This window comes from Erpetoichthys calabaricus, chromosome 7 (assembly GCF_900747795.2).
Source record: "Erpetoichthys calabaricus chromosome 7, fErpCal1.3, whole genome shotgun sequence".
In the NCBI taxonomy this organism is placed as follows: Eukaryota; Metazoa; Chordata; class Cladistia; order Polypteriformes; family Polypteridae; genus Erpetoichthys; species Erpetoichthys calabaricus.
This window is the reverse complement of record NC_041400.2, coordinates 135,496,830-135,513,548: the sequence shown is the minus strand read 5'-3', so window position 1 is coordinate 135,513,548 and position 16,719 is coordinate 135,496,830. Positions and strand designations below refer to the sequence as shown.

At 40.3% G+C, this 16,719-nt stretch overlaps 1 protein-coding gene across 2 annotated transcripts in view; it reads left to right on the top strand.

The window, feature by feature from the left end:
• Nucleotides 1-14,507, top strand: part of si:dkey-190g11.3 (uncharacterized protein LOC567059 homolog) — a 49,295-nt gene extending 34,788 nt beyond the window's left edge. For both annotated transcript variants that reach the window (XM_051930182.1, XM_028805429.2), the window contains one exon: nucleotides 13,148-14,507. In XM_051930182.1, coding sequence (XP_051786142.1) covers nucleotides 13,148-13,330 — 183 coding nt within the window. In that variant the 3' untranslated portion in view covers nucleotides 13,331-14,507. The remainder of the gene's footprint in view (nucleotides 1-13,147) is intronic.
• Nucleotides 14,508-16,719: the final 2,212 nt, after the last annotated feature.

The window sequence follows — 16,719 nt, the reverse complement described above, 5'->3', positions numbered from 1 at the left end:
AGGACTCACATCTTTGTCATCTGAGCACTAAATCTTTACTGCACTTCGCCCAAGATAAATAGTATTGTGGATTTCCAATTCAGCTTATTCTAAAAGCAGTGAATTCAGTTTGTGCCAGATTCAATTTTTAATATTTCATGATTATGGTCTACCACACGAAGACAACTCCATCCAAGGATGAGAAATGTGATTCAAGCTCCACAATCTGATGCTGTTTTGAACAAGCCAAGCTGCTCGCAAACGGTTAAGCTTTTTATACATAAGCAAGATTGCTCAATGACTGTTGGTTTATAGAAATAAAATCATTCAGATGATTAGCATGTTTTTGCAGTCGTGAATTAAATTGTTAGCAGACAGCATGGGAGAGGAGTAGTGTAAAAAAAAATTTGAAAATTTTTTGAGGTCATATTTGACTCAGATGAATATGTAATTAAGTCTGGATTGAGACATGTCCAAGGGAGCAAGAAAAGTTAAAATTAAGATCAGGAACGAATGGGCAGCGGACATTTGCAGATTGAGGTTGCAATGAGATATACAGCTGGGAGGTTTTCTAGTTTGCGTTTCATAATGATATTTGCATCAGCTCCTAGAATGATACTGAATCCTTTAAATTTTAAAATGTCACTGGTAAAAGATAACCAGTATTAACACTGGTATGAAGTTGTTGAATACACAGTGCATAGTTCTTGTGGCCCTGATTTTGGCACAGAGAAAACTAAGTCTAAGCCTGGAGACAAATCCTGAGTCAGTTACCATGAGTTAGAAGATTCTTCACACTGAAATGAATGTATTGCACTTGCAAGTGCAAGCCAAGGATGACACAGTCACATGATAACGTTTATCATTAAGATGAGGTACATCCTCATCTAAACTTTTGGACTCTTTAGTTTACAAGCAATGCCTATTTACTTACAACACACAAAATCAAGAAAGATTAATGTTTTAAATATTAAATTGAGGCCCTGGACATTCCAGGAGGCAGCCATCAAGTTAGGTATTTGAGCAACAGAGAGCGAAACACAAAAAGAAAACACACAGTAAAAAAGCAAGAAAGTCCTGACTGCATATCTATGGCCCGTAGAAAAGGTCGGGGAGAGAAAACCACAATCCAACTCCCACCCCATCCCCAAGCTAAACAATAAATTTCTAACTGGTTCAACATCCATCATCCCATTCTCCCAATCATGCTAGTCAGGAAAATGTGGAATACACAGGAAAGTCTTAGGCATGCTGAGTGCAGAGGGGGGCTTAGTAGATTTTCTTGACATTGGTTTGGAAAGTCAGTTTGCTGTACAGTAGTTTAGGAGACCAGTCAGATAATAACTGAAGTATAACTGACCAACAACAAACAACCAAAGCAAGATAAAGTGAAAGGAAATGTCGTTATCATAATTTTTTAAAGACATTCTGAAACAACATATCTTGATAGTTTACTGTATAATGTACAATCCAAAATTATAAATTAATAGCCATCTGAAAAGACACTGGATAAAGAGATAACTCGCTTGATAAAGAAGATGAGTAGTAGTGACTACTATATTAAAAAGGTACCCATGGCATACAAAATATCAGGAGCTTCTGCACCTTGTTTCAGGTCTTCAAAGAGAAGGTGTGGTACCAGCTGGATAATGAAGAAAGGGTTGTAAACCCACTTCAAAAAGTAAAATCTTAAAACAGGTGACTATGGACTTTCTTGTCTTCACGGCTTCACAAACTTGACAGCCCATCCAATTTATAAACTGCATAATTAGTGGTCTAGGGCTTTATCACTAGGGGGTGTATATCCTATGGTATTGTGTGACTACTGGGGAAAGTCTCATAGCCCAAGGAAAAATAGATGGCCACGGTTTTATCAACAACAATATAGGATCTCATCCTCCCAAATTTTCCTGGATACCTATAAAGTGGACCTTATTTCTTCTGTTTCTGTCTTACTGTATTAATTTAGATAGGCTTGTGGCTTACCATTCCAGAATCTGCTAAGGTCTGAAATGCTTTGGTAATCTTTTTCTGTTGTTCTTTTACCTCCCATACACCATGGTGGACCACTGCCAGTTTTTTAAAGAAATTTCTAATGGCAGTAAGTTAATTGATCATTACCTTTTTAATGTAAAGACATGGCAGAAAGCACCCATGTTAAAGTTACCCGTTTCCTCATCCAGGAATCACTGGAGTTTTTTTAACACAGGACCCCAGCTGACATTTAAAAGGCTAGGTAGTCTGTACTGTATTACACAAAGCTGAGGACCTTACATATCGGAGCTTATCACTGCTACCATTCCTGTTAAATTACTTGTTGTTCCCCATTGCCCTTTCTTTTTTGTACTTATGAAATAATTACATCCCCTTTTATTTTTTTCCTGCTATCAAGGCCTTTTAGCGCCCTCTGGAGCTTGCAGTCCTTTTTCAGACTGGGGATCCTACAACATTGTAACTGAAGCACATATAAACAATTTCATGGACATACTCCTGGCAATAAGCATCCCAGTGAATTGTTGGGCCTTAAATTTAAGAAGATCACATTTTGAACACAGTAGGTAAAAGTGGCTTTGTTTTTTCAGATGTGTAGAATGAAGTAGATGCACCAGAGCCAGTGCAAACACTTACTATTATACAAAAAAAGTGAACTCAGTATTTTACCAGTGAAAGGCCTGCATTTGTACTCAGTCTGAGGTCTCTTTGAGCAGATGCACTAAAAATTTGGCATTTGCAATTTTATGTGGTTTATGTAATCTTTCTTGTAGCTTAATCTAAAAGGGTTATTATGAAAAATTGAGCCCTGCAACAGGGCAGTCTTCTTTTTAATTTTTCATATAGAAATAGATATATGTAATAGAATATAGGAAATACATACAGATTGATTTAATAGAATATGCTTGCACACCCTATGAGTCAAAGGAAACACATTTTGCAGAAATAACGACCATGAGTCATTTTGAGTAATGGTCTACCAATGCAGCACAGCTAGGCGGTGTAGTATGAAATACTGTAGCTCATTTTCGTTTTGCTAATCACAGGCTCAGGTCTGGGATAAACAGGGTTTCACAAGGGCACTGGGCCTCCTTTAGCACAGCCATTCCATTGTTTCAATGTGCTTTGGGTCATTGTCTACTAATAATTTGGACAATCCATGCTCACCTCTATCTTCACAAGCTCCCTCACTGCTGCAAAACTTCCCACCACACTTAATGTTTCTGTCACTATGCTTAACTATAGCCATTATGCTAGCAGGTTAGTGTGCTGTGGTTAGTTTATGCATCTCATATGCATAGATTGCACATTGGTTCCGATAGACCACAAAACCCTTCTCTCACACCTGAATGCAATGACTGTTTCTTCGCCAAGCTATATCCTTGACATAAACTTGAATGCACACAGTTTTACATTTCCCTAAAATTCATTGGTTAACAATTTGGTTGTTTTAAAGAAAACTTAAAAGGCATCATAGTAGTGTAAGTGTAAAGTTTCAGTTACCCATGAATATCGACTTTGGATGGACAACCAGGTGTGAAAAAAAAGAAATAACATGACTCAAGATTCTGAAAAGCACAAACAAATTTAGCTACTTCTTTCTCAATTACTTTCCTTGCTATGTTATGGCTTGCAAACTGCATTCCTAATCCACTGTCCTATATGCCTTTGTTATGGAAACTATCCAATTGATCTTTCCCTCTAAAGAAAATTCCTGTACTCATAAAAGTGTGATGTTTTCACAGAACATTCATTAAGGTTACTACGGTGAAAAATAGCTCATTGAACTATTCAAAGCCTCAAAAATAATTTCTCTGGCAGGAAATCTATTAGCCTCATACTAATGGAATACTGTCATTTTCTAGCCTTGACTGTTGTTTTCTACCTCAGATTTTTCATTATTTTTTTAAATTGGTAATTTCATGGTTGTAGGGACACTGGAGTCTATTGTTGGAGTAAATGACACAAGCTAGGCAGCAACCCACTATAAGACACTATTGTATTCCTATAGTATTGTTAATCAGTCTGCTGAGTGGCATCATGCTGATTTGATTGAGTGAATATTTCTGACATTTACTCTTCAATTGCATGTGTGACGTCTGCAATTTTTTTTCTCCAAGACGAAAAAAGCATGTCCAGTCATACTGAACATCAAGACAACGATGATCAAATTTTTCAACATTGACAGACTTGTTAATAAAGAGATTGTTTTCTTGAACAAACTGTTAGTCATTAATATTACACGGAACTGCTGAGGCATCTGCAGTAAAGCATCAGAAAAAAAACACTCAGAGCATCCTGCATTTAGCACCATGGCAGCAAATATACACACACTCCATCGTCAATAAAAGAGCATTTGACCAAAAACAATCTGGTTGTTGCTTCCTGTTCCCAGGAATAGGACAAGTATATTGCATCTCAAGTGGAGCATTTCTATAAGTTGTTGTTGCCACTAGGGAGCATTCCAGAACCCCGAACCCCAGACATAACTACGCACACAGAGTCCTGGGCTCATATCTAGGACTTCTATTTACAATAACGCGTGCCTTTTACAAGCTTCTTTCCTTCAGTGTCATAGCAGCTCTAATACAATACACTAGAGCCAAGTAATACCATCAGTCACTCCCTTTTCCACCACATCTCCCAGGGGAGTATTGTCCAGCTCCTTTCCCGACTCAGACTCCCTGAGCCTAGGGCTCTCTTTTAAATCTGGACCTGGGAGTACTTCTGGTGCTTAATCTGTTGCCTCCAGGAAGCACTTCCAGGTTAGGCAGAATTACAGCTCCCCCTGGTAGCCCCCAGAGAACCGAGCAGGGCAGGCCCATGGTAGCACAACTTCCATGCTGCCCTACAGGTGTCCATAATGATATGAGATGCTGCCACCCAATGTACAGGGGGACACTCTAGCAGGCCATAGCAGACAGTCGCCCACTGCGATGTCCTTTCCTGCTCCAAAGTCCCACCCAGGTGTCACTCAATGGTTATTAGGATGCCAGCCCCAGCGTAGCTGCTGTAATGTCCTTCCGCATCCAGGTCCTGGCATGGAAAGGAGATATTGTTTTCCCTCCCTGAACTTCCATCTTCTACGAATCCTGGTCAGTTAAGGGAGTGGGGACCATGCCAGCTCATACCTCACATTGTATAATAAAGTATTTTCTCGTACTCCCTCATACAGATTAAAATGTCGATTCTTGTGTTCATTCATAGAGGGCCAAAATGGATGTAGGACATTTTTATAATTAGAAGCTAGTTATTGCTGCTGAAGCACTTTGATTAACTTGTAAAGATTCCTGACACTTATTTGGAGGGAAAAAATGAATTACTAATCTGTACTATGCCATAAATCATTTAGATGATTGTTTTGGAAAAGGAAGACCCTATAATATAGCCTGACACAGGAAAATGAAAGCACCAACAGTCCATAAAATAAGATAACATGTTTTGTTATCAGTGGGGACCGGTTTCAAATTAAGCAACTGAGTTGAAGCAAAATCCAAAGGCTGAACTTGGAAACCCCCTATGTTAACAATCACTAACCAGTCGGTCTTTAAGATGTGGGAGACAACCTGCACAAATCCATATTACTAACCGAGTATGGTAAACCGGATATGGACGCAGGGACCTGCCTGTGGACGCGGGAGACATAGTGCGCAGGCGCCACACAAAGCCCCCCTCCCCAGAGTGAAACGGGAGAGACTACGAACCATCTGACATGCCGCAAGCAGGATAAAGCGAGCTCAGAAATAAAAGACAGAGTAGGAAACAAAGTAAAACGTCATAAAGAGGTTAAAGAACGGGGCCAAACACATGGAGAGCAGGTTACAGATGATGAAAACTGGAATACAACAGCTTCAAAAAAACCTAGGCACGAAACACATGCACAGCGAGATACAGAATATAAAGGCAGAAAAAACGACAGTTAAACGTCCACACCACACAGCGGAGGCAGACCCGGAAGGTGCAGGCGCCTACATCGCGCGTCGGAAGGCGCGGGAAAGTACGAAAGGCAAAGGCGTCTACACAGCATGGTAAAACCCGACATAATACGGAAGGCACAGGTGTTGCCGCCATATTGTGAGTGGCACTACTGCATAGTGAAGGCACAGGCGTCACCGCCATATTGTGCGTGGCACTACTGCGGAGTGAAGTTAGGAATAATGTGCTGCTTGGGATCATACAAAACGCCGAACGCGACCCACCGTCTGAAACTGCGGAGGCAAAGCAGGCACGGTTTCAAACCGAACGAGCTCAACTGACGGATATACGCCTACAACTCGCGTCTCAAACCGCAGAAGCAGGGCAAGCACGGGTTCAAAACAACGCAAGCTCCTACAACGCGCGTCTGAAACTACGGCTGCCCAGTGAGCACGGGTTCAAAACGCCGGGGGTAGGTGAGCGAAGCGAGCAGGGGGCGAAGCCCCCTTGTGTAATGAGAGTTGGGAGAACTCCACACAGATGATGACTAGGCAGAGATTTGAACCCAGGACTTTAGAGCCATATAGCAATAGCATTAACAGCACTACCACCTTCCCTTCAGCAAACTGATGATTTTGCAGTATATTGGTGTATGAAACAGTCAAATGAAGCTAACATTATTGTGAAACTAGGCAGGAAGTTAATTTTTTAGTTCAGAAGTATATTTAAAAGAGCTGCTGAACTTTGCTATTGCTGTGGCACCTATAGCAGTTAACATTATCTATTTTTTCTTACTAGTATGTGCAAGACAAGTGTTAACCACTTTCTGAAAAAATGTATTTCCTGCCCAGTGTTACAGTGATACACATTATTTTTCATTTATTTATTTTAATACATTTTCCTGTCAGACAATTACAAATTAAATAAAAGAAAGAAAACATTATCATGTATGAAATTTGAAGAAAACCCTTCCACCGGTGCCCACCCTAAACCCACCCTGAAGCTATTTAAAAAAGTGGATTAATTAGAATTGATAAAGCACACAGGTCACTGACAAATCCCACAGGCCCACACATCCGGCGGAACTAAAAGATCTAATAAAATAGTGTCAAACTGACATCACTGATACACTGTAAGCCATGACTTGATCAAGGAGATAGTGTTTTCCGATTTTCTAATAGTATGCTCAGGTACCCCATTAATCCATGTGGCTGACAATTCTAAAAAAGCAAGATTGTAAAACGAGGACTTCCAGACCGAGAAAGTGACAGGTTCAGGATTCTTCCATTGAGAAACTATTAGACATTTGGCTGCTATTGTGGCCACTGAATGAATGTATTGGTAGTTAAGAGAAAGAAAGAGAGTAGAAAAAGGTAACAGAAGTAGCCTAATAGGAGAGCAAGGAATAGAGTTAGATAAGATGGAGAAGAATGCAGAAGCAGCTGATGTCCAAAGAACAGCAGCAGTGGGCCATTCCTAGAACATGTGGAGCAAGGTGCCCTACACATTAAGGGAGCACTGGTGGCAGAGTGGACCAGTGGCTAGACCCATCAAGAAACGCTTTCTAGGGATGCGCCGATAGTTAGAGTTACTAGAGGAATTTTTAATGTTTTTAAAAATTGTGTTCCATCACAATGGCATTGATAGGGAAAGATCACTAATCCATTTTTGAGTGACTGGTACAGGTGTAGAAATGGAATCATGAAGGTGGATGTACAAAGAGGAAATGAAGGCAAGAAAAAGTATTCAAATAATGGATGGTTGGGAACGGGGCAGAAAAACGTACTCCACAGATCCTAAGAACTGATTAAACCTGTAAACAGAAAGAAGGAGAGGGGGGAATAGAATACAGTGATCCCTCACTATATCGCACTTCGTCTTTCGCGACTTCACTCCATCCCGGATTTAAATGTAAGCATATGTGAATATATATCGCAGATTTTTCACTGCTTCGCGGATGTCTGCGGTCTACAGTACGTGTGCTTCCTCAGTTGATTTGCCCATTTGAATTCAAACAAGGGACGCATTTGAATTCAAACAAGGGACGCTATTGGCGGATGGCAGAGAAGCTACCCAATCAGAACACGCGGTTAAGTTCCTGTGTGCTGCTGATTGGCTCAGCGACGGAGTGCTGCATTAACTAGGAAGTCTAATCTCACTCATTTAGCATTAACGTGCCCCTGCTACTGCTTCAGGAGCCGTGTCCAAGCGCCAACAGAAGATGCAAATGATTGCAGAAAAGGTAAAAGTTTTGGATATGTTGAAGGAAGGAAACAGCTACACCGCTGCAGGACACCATTACAGCAACAATGAGTCCATGATTCTTTTTATTTAAAAAGGAGGAAAAGCATATAAGATCTATGGCCGCAGTGTCCTTTAACCAGGGCGCAAAACGAGTTGCAAGTGGACGTGATAAGGCAGTAGTCTGGATGGAATCTGCTTTAGGGATTTGGATTGAAGAGTGATGGAAGAACAACAACGGCGGTGCTAAACAGTTGCCTGAAGAGGCTCCTTTAGAAGAGCTGTAACGCTATCCTTTGTTGTGCAGTAAAATTAAACTCATCGTTATCGGACAAGTCGTTGTGTCATTGTTGGTGAGTAACCATAATTAATTATTTACGTACAGTACTTATTACATGTACATAGTTTAGTGTCACTGTACACACATTTTACTGTATACAATTTTTCTTGCATTGTACGTATTTATTGCTGGTGGCCTGTCTGTCGTAATGGCTGTAACATATGTGATATCAGAGACGCTCGATATCTTTAAAATAATATTTAGGTTTTACTGTATGTAATTTCAACGAATCTTACCTAATATCTAAGAGAATACAAAGGGTTCATGCTGTATAATTGTGCGTGAAATGTTTATAATAGTGTGGGAGAGTTTATAAGGGCTTAAAATATATAAAAATAACCATATAAACATATGGTTTCTACTTCGCAGATTTTCTTATTTCGCAGGTGGCTCTGGAACGCAACCCCCGCGATGGAGGAGGGATTACTGTATTTGTCTTTTAGAAACTGAAAAGAGGCAAGCCCAGTTCCGTCAAACAAATCGCTGAGTGTGCTGATATCATGCAGATCCCAAAGTGAATAAGAGATGGGTTGCCCACCAATGTTTAGAGTGCTATTGTGAATGGTGTGAGGAAGTGCCAGAGCTGTGTGGAACCAAGATGCTTTTCTCCTTTGTACCAAACATGCAAAACATATTTTATAAAAGAATTATATTTGTCTACTCCCTCATTTTTTTTAACCTGATAAATGGTAGCTTTTGCAGAAAATAGGTGGGGGTACAAGGTTTGTTTCTATAAGTAGCCAGGACAGAGGGGAAAGTGGGAGATTCAGCCATAGGGATATCGGGTGAAGGACATATGCCCAATGGTACAATTTAAAATCCAGAAGAGAGATACCTCCTGGCTTGAATCAAGATGGAGTGTTTGATACCAGGTCTTTTTCCGTTCCACAAAATTGAGCTGATGACTGATCTGTCCTGGAACCAAAAGGAGAAAGCTGGGGGAAGAAGGAGCATTAAGCTAACAAAATTTAAATGAGGAACAATATTCATAGTAATGATTGCCAAATGAGTCTGAAAGGAGAGACAGAGAGAGAGAGAGAGAGATTATTCCAAGAGTGCATTGACTGTTTTACTGCTTTAACAAGGTGTGGAAGTTTGACCGTACAATATTTGAAAGAGTCAACAGCTTGAATGAAGGAAGGAAAAGAAAGAGATTGACAAGTATGATTTATAGGGAGCAGTGCAGATTTGCTCCAATTGATTTTATAGCCTGAAAAGTATTTGTATGTGTGAAATAATGTTAATGTGGGAGGGATGACAGAAGGAGCATTTCCTGGAAACAGAAGAATGCTGTCAGCATATAAGGATACATTGTGGACTGTGTTATGAGTTAGAATGGGCATAAAACCATCTAATGCACACAGGGCAAGATAATGTAGAGCAGGAGAGGTTACAGACAACCCTGCCTAGCCTCCTTGAACATAGAGTAGGAACATGACAGATATGAGTTTGTTAAAACAGAAGCCTTACGACATGCACACAACGATTCAATCATGTTAATAAATATAGAATTAAACCCCATTTCACTCATGACTCTCCACAAAAACTTCCAGTCCATCCTGTCAAAGGCCTTTTCAACATCAATGAGAAGAGCGCTGTCGGAGGTGAGTGTGAAGGAGCCACACCTAAAATGTGTCAAAGCCAGCGCATGTTGTCAGCTGTGTAACAAATAAGTTTAAGGCGGTATTGATTTCTTCATTTGAGACGAGGGCCTTTAAATGGGCCAAAATTTTCAAATTTTGAGCATTTTGGTAGTCAGTAGATTTGAGGAAACCATCTACTGCATCAGAAATGGGCAGTTCACTGGAAGTGAAAAGTTCACAATAAAAAGTCAAGGAAACTGTTAATTGTTTCCAAGGGGTGATTATATTACCAGATTTCATCTTAACTTGGGGGATAGAGGCTAATGAGTCAAATCTACATAATCTAAGTGCTAACAGCTTAGCACCAGAGAGATAGTAATGGGTGTACGTGTGATGAACTTTAAATTCTGCACACCTCATGAGGAGGCCATTTAGCTTAATAGCTAGCCAAACATAAGCTACATCCTGGACAGAGTCTTTGTTCAGAGCTACAAACTCCTCAAGTTTAGCGGAGGTTTGTTCAGTAAAATCTGCATTATGAATTAGAGAAGTATTAAAATGCCAGCGAGGTGGCTTGGAGGACAAAAGGGAGAAAAATGCTGATTAACGCACTGGTGGTTGGACAAAGAGGATAAGGATAAAAATGCATTCATTGTGCAGGGGGCAAGAGGTTTTGAAATGAGGATATAGTCTGTTCTGGAAAAAGACGCGCAGTGGGGAGAGAAGAAGGAAAATTCTTTCACGGAGGGATTTAATAACCTGAAAGAGTCTATGAGGTTTAGATACATAACAGATTTGGTAAGCGTGTGTGAAGAGGGGGGAATGCATTGTTTAATTATAGAAGGTGATTTATCGAGCAGGGGGTCTTTAAATGCATTTGCATCCATCCCAATGATTAGTTGGTATTCAGAAAAGGAAAGGATGTGTTTAGTAATATCAGAGAAAAATGCATTATTATATGGAGTTGGGCTGTAAACTGAAACACTGGCAAATTTCCTTCCACCAATCTCCATCAAAACATAATAAAACTTGCCCTCCGGATGTCCTCCAGAATCAAGAACGGCAAACTAATACCAAAACTCTGCGCTTCTTACTCATGGCAAAGGAGGATGCAACCACACAGTAATGCTTACACAACACCCTGTGAACGTCTTTGGCCAAGAGATAGGATTCTTGCAAACAGGTTGTATCTACTTTATTGTGGCAATAATAAATCAGCAATACTTGAACGCTTGCAAGTGAAAGACAGCGACCTTACTTTCCAGCAAAAGAGAGGAGTGGGAAAAGATAACAAAAGGTTGCTGTAAAGAAAGCACAGTAAAGAGTACCAAATATGTTTGTCCTCTGGTCCCACCAGCAACCGTATACAATGTAGAAAATAGCTCCAGAATCCCACCTCCCCTTCCCTCTAATATACATTTAACAGACACAATACAAAAAACTGAACTGAGGTCTCTTTAAACAAACAATGGAATGAAACCAACAGGTGGTGCCCACAGCTGGGTGTTTACAAAGAGCTTGGCGAAGAATCCCACCATAACCCACTCATTGACATCGCAAAAGTCAAAAACTTATGAACAGAATCGGTGACAAAGGGCAGCCCTGGTGGAGTCCAATCTCAACAGGAAATGAGTTCGACTTATTACTGGCAATGCGGACCAAGCTCCTGCTCCTCCTGTACAGGGACTGAATGGATCGTAACAACGAGCCTTGTACCCCATACTCTAGGAGCACACCCCACAGGATGCTTCGAGGGACACGGTCGAATGCCTTCTCCAAATGTCTCAAAATCACTATATAATGCTGACAAATTGCATTGGCTCATCTGAATTAAAAATGTTTTGATGCTAATTTTCCTTTGTACTCTGCATCTGATGATTCTCATTTTTATTGTCCATAATTGGTCAGCCAGCCCTGATAACGCTGTTCTATTGTTGCAATGCCCTGCTGAAACCTTTCATTATGTAAATCACTGACTACACCATTATTAGCAGGGAAAACGTGTGAATGCAGAAAATGAATCTTTAGCAACATGTTGTACTTCATGGCTTCGTATGATTAAAACATGTTGTGAACCAGCTAGAAGTAGTTTGGTGCCCCATAGTTTCCAAAATAGAAAGGAATGGTGGCGCAGTGGTGGCATTGCTGTCTCACAACAAGGAGACCGGGTTCCTGTCCTGGGTGCTCCTTGCATGAAGTCTGCACATTCTCCCCATGTCTATGTGGGTCTCCTCCAGGTGCTTGTTTTCTCCTACAGTCCAAAGACAGACAGGTGTGATGATTTGGAGTTGCTAAATTGGCCCTAGAGTCTGTTCGACCTGAAGTGGACTGCTTTTGCCTTGCACCCATTGCTTGCTGGGATAGGCTCCAGCTTCCCTTCAACCCTGCCCTGGATAAACAGCTTATGAAATGGATGAACAGTTCTCAACAATATCTCTGAATACCTTTCTCTGGCCTTACTAGCAGATCTTTGGTCCAAATATCCTTGATGACATGTCTGATTTGTGGACCTACAAAAATGCCTTCCTTAATCTTGACATGAGTTATTTGTGTAAATATCTGCCTCAAACTTTGAAATCTTTCCCCTTTCTTGTTTGATGCTTTCACACAATTTTTCAACAGTCTATGTTTTATATGAAAAGGCGGCAAAATATCTTTGTTGGGTCAACAAGTGGCTTTATTTGCTGGACTTTTCTGCCTTTAAACTATTGCTAACATAGTGGCCACTTCTTTTTAATGAGACTCTTTAGCATGGCTGTCCTATTCACAAATGAAACAGCAGTACTTTGTATATCTAAGCTGCATTTCTAGTAGCAGTGCCACTACTTTTAAACCACCACAGATGTTCCAGCAGTAGTTGATGAATTGCATATGTATACAGTACTTAAAATATGAGAGGAAATCGCAATAATGAGCAAATGCAATACAATGATATATGACAGGAAAATTTAAAGGTGATTTTTGGGATCTGAAGTCCAAAATCCATATAAAACACTCAAAAGTGTTCAGGAAGCAAAATCTTTGTTGTCCAGTGTTGAGTGAATAATTAGTATAATATTACATATTGTAAATGTGTATTTTTTCATTTATTTCCCAGATGGAACCTTTGGAGGTCAAGTTAATGACTGAACTCTCAGATCATGCCAGAGTGATTGTGTGTCGTTTTCCTTTTCCTCACTGGCCCCCTACGTGCACTGAAGGCAAAGGTCTGGAACAGGTTTGGGCTTATGATGTGCATACATTTAGAAAAAAACAAATGAGTCAAGAAATAAAGCAGTAGATCTTTTAGGAGACTATTGTAGTTGAAGAAATGCTCACTCGAAGGTTATTACTAATCTCTGTTCCTTCAAGAACTTAAAGATGTCATCAAGAGCAACTCCAAGTATTGGGGGTATTTGTTAATATGCGGCTCTGTATATACTGTAGTTTTAAAGGACTATTGAAACTGCAAACATACAAACCATTTTGTTTGATGATTTTTCAAGTAAAATTAATAAGAGTTATTTTTGTGTCATAAACATGCCACCAGTATTTGTAATTGAATAGGTTTTCATGACTGATTGTTCAGAAGTAAAACTGTAAATATGACTGAGTTTACTGTATTTACATTAAACTTTGATGATGTACATGTCCTTGTAAAATGTCCAACAACTTTCTGAACTTGTTTTTTCTATTACAGGCTTTAAATGTGCTTAGAATAGCAAGTTATCTCTGCATGCTTTTACTGTGGTGCTCCATCCTAAAGGTAGTATTAGCCAGCAATGTCTGGATGGTCCATCTTGCCTGGTCAGTGAGTGTGAGTGTCATTGCCTTTGACTACCAAATTTCACAATAAGTTAGTAGTAATAAGTCACTAGTATTAGTAGTAGTAGTAGCAGCATTGTCACATGTACAGGTGCAATGACATTTATACTTGCCTGTCAACACACATATCACCACTCTCTAGAACCACAGTCAACAAGAATTATGAAGGTATTACTGCCTGCCTTGCACTGCCCTGGGAGATCATTGTTAGCTTCTTCCCACTGTGGCAAAAGCTGTTTTATACAGTCAAGTTTATATTTTACATAGTAAATTACTGATGTTTAAAAGAAACAGAATGAGTTGCAAAATAGTTTAGTGTAAAAAAGCAGTAGTCTGGACGCAGGTGAGTTCAAAGCACTGAAGGACAAAAAGATTATCAAGCAAATCTAAACGAATGGTCAGGAGCTGTTTAGAGTCGCCCAGATTAGGTCTGGATGCACAGTTAGTTCAGTTGAGTGAATTTTTGTCAACTTGTCCTAAAAGTGAGTCAGCACATTCTCATAAAGCTGTTAGTAGCATTACAACTGTTTTCCCTTGCATCACACTTCAATGAGAGTATGAAATAACTGGAGATAAATACATATGCATCCTGTTATATGTTAAGCAATAAAAGATGAAACTGTATTTAAAATAAAAGTCTATAATTGACATAATTCTTTTTATAGTATTCTTAACAACTGGGGAATTTATAGTGCCTGTCAGAGCCATATTCTGTAAAATTGCCATGCCAAAGGTTGACATGCTGAGAACCTTGGTTGGTTGCTGGCTGAGAGATGTTTGCATGGGTCTATAGAAGTCCTAAGAAATTGATTATTCCTGTGATGGACTGGTACACCATCTTGGACTGGCCTCAGCTCCCCACAGCTGTGAATCTTATTAAGCAGGTTTGAAAATATCATTTTATGTATGTTTTATATTGACTCTAACAAGGTTATTATCATTTTGCCTTTTAATAGTAGTTTTCATTGCTATATTATTTCTGATCTTACTTGGAAATTCAGTTTAGTTTTGGACTTCCTTCATTGTGTATTTTTAGTTTTAATTTAGTTTTTATTTCACAAAGACATTTCTATTTTATTTATATATATATTAGTTTCAGTTTTAGTTTTAGTAATTATGTTATGGTTAAACAGCTACTATGGAGTTTAGTTTTGTGTCACAATTTGACAGAACTGTACACTTAGCTGGTTTGGATATGAGTTTAATGTTATTGGAAGCTTACTGCACTATCCATCCATCCATTTTCCAACCCGCTGAATCCGAACACAGGGTCACGGGGGTCTGCTGGAGCCAATCCCAGCACAAGGCAGGGAACCAATCCCGGGCAGGGTGCCAACCCACCGCAGGACACACACAAACACACCCACACACCAAGCACACACTAGGGCCAATTTAGAATCGCCAATCCACCTAACCTGCATGTCTTTGGACTGTGGGAGGAAACTGGAGCGCCCGGAGGAAACCCACGCAGACACGGGGAGAACATGCAAACTCCACGCAGGGAGGACCCGGGAAGCGAACCCAGGTCCCCAGATCTCCCAACTGCGAGGCAACAGCGCTACCCACTGCGCCACCATGCCGCCCCTTACTGCACTACATGGTTTTCTATCTGGTTTTGATTTTGTCTAGTAAAAACAAGCATAATCAAAACCATATAGCAAATATGAAAAATTTTATATAATTTTATATTTTTTTAAATATTTGCTATGTTGTTTGTGCTTAACAAATGTGTACTGACTGTTAGCACTTTCCATCTTTTTCTTTTCTTGCCCAGAATGGGCCAATTTGTAATGAAATTTAGGTGAATTTTAAGGTTTGAGGGTTTCTTACTCTAAATGTCTACAGCACACAACAAGACAATGTGCTTACAATTAATACCTTCAGTATTGTATTCAAAAATCTCCCATTCTGTTCTTTGTTATTTTCTACCAGCCATATTGACCTCTGATTCCATTTCAGGCACATATAATTTGAAGATAGAATTTTGCCTCCTGCAACCCTGAAAATATATCCATCCATCCATCCATTATCCAACCCGCTGAATCCGAACACAGGGTCACGGGGGGTCTGCTGGAGCCAATCCCAGCCAACACAGGGCACAAGGCAGGAACCAATCCCAGGCAGGGTGCCAACCAACCGCAGGACACACACAAACACACCCACACACACACTAGGGCCAATTTAGAATCGCCAATCCACCTAACCTGCATGTCTTTGGACTGTGGGAGGAAACCGGAGCGCCCGGAGGAAACCCACGCAGACACGGGGAGAACATGCAAACTCCACGCAGAGAGGACCCAGGAAGCGAACCCAGGTCCCCAGGTCTCCCAACTGCGAGGCAGCAGTGCTACCCACTGTGCCACCGTGCTGCTGAAAACATATCAAAAATCAGAAAATAAATTCTACTATGTTCTGACAGGTGTAATCATGAAAATCATGGGGGCTTAGGAAGAACAAGGCTCTTTGGCGTGAATCAGTGTGCAGACCCCACCTAGCTGTACTATGGGAAACAAAGAAAATATGTATATTTTCTAAACTTGCTTATCCAGAGCAGGATCACAGGAAACCAGGAGCCTATCCCAGCAGCTTTGAATGCAAGGCAGGAAAAATCCCTGGACTGGGTACTAGCCTATTGCAATAATACTATATACAGTAGAACCTCTGGTCATGAACATTTCCGAACACGTACAAATTGGGCTACGATCAAAAAGTTCGCCAAAATTTCGCATCTGTTCATGACCGCATGCTCTGGTGGCAAACAAAAATACTGGCAGCCAGTTTCCCTTCCAATTCGTACATGCCAATGATTTCCCATTCTCTGTTTCCCATTTTATCCACCAGAACTCGACTCATGCAAGGTTAGTT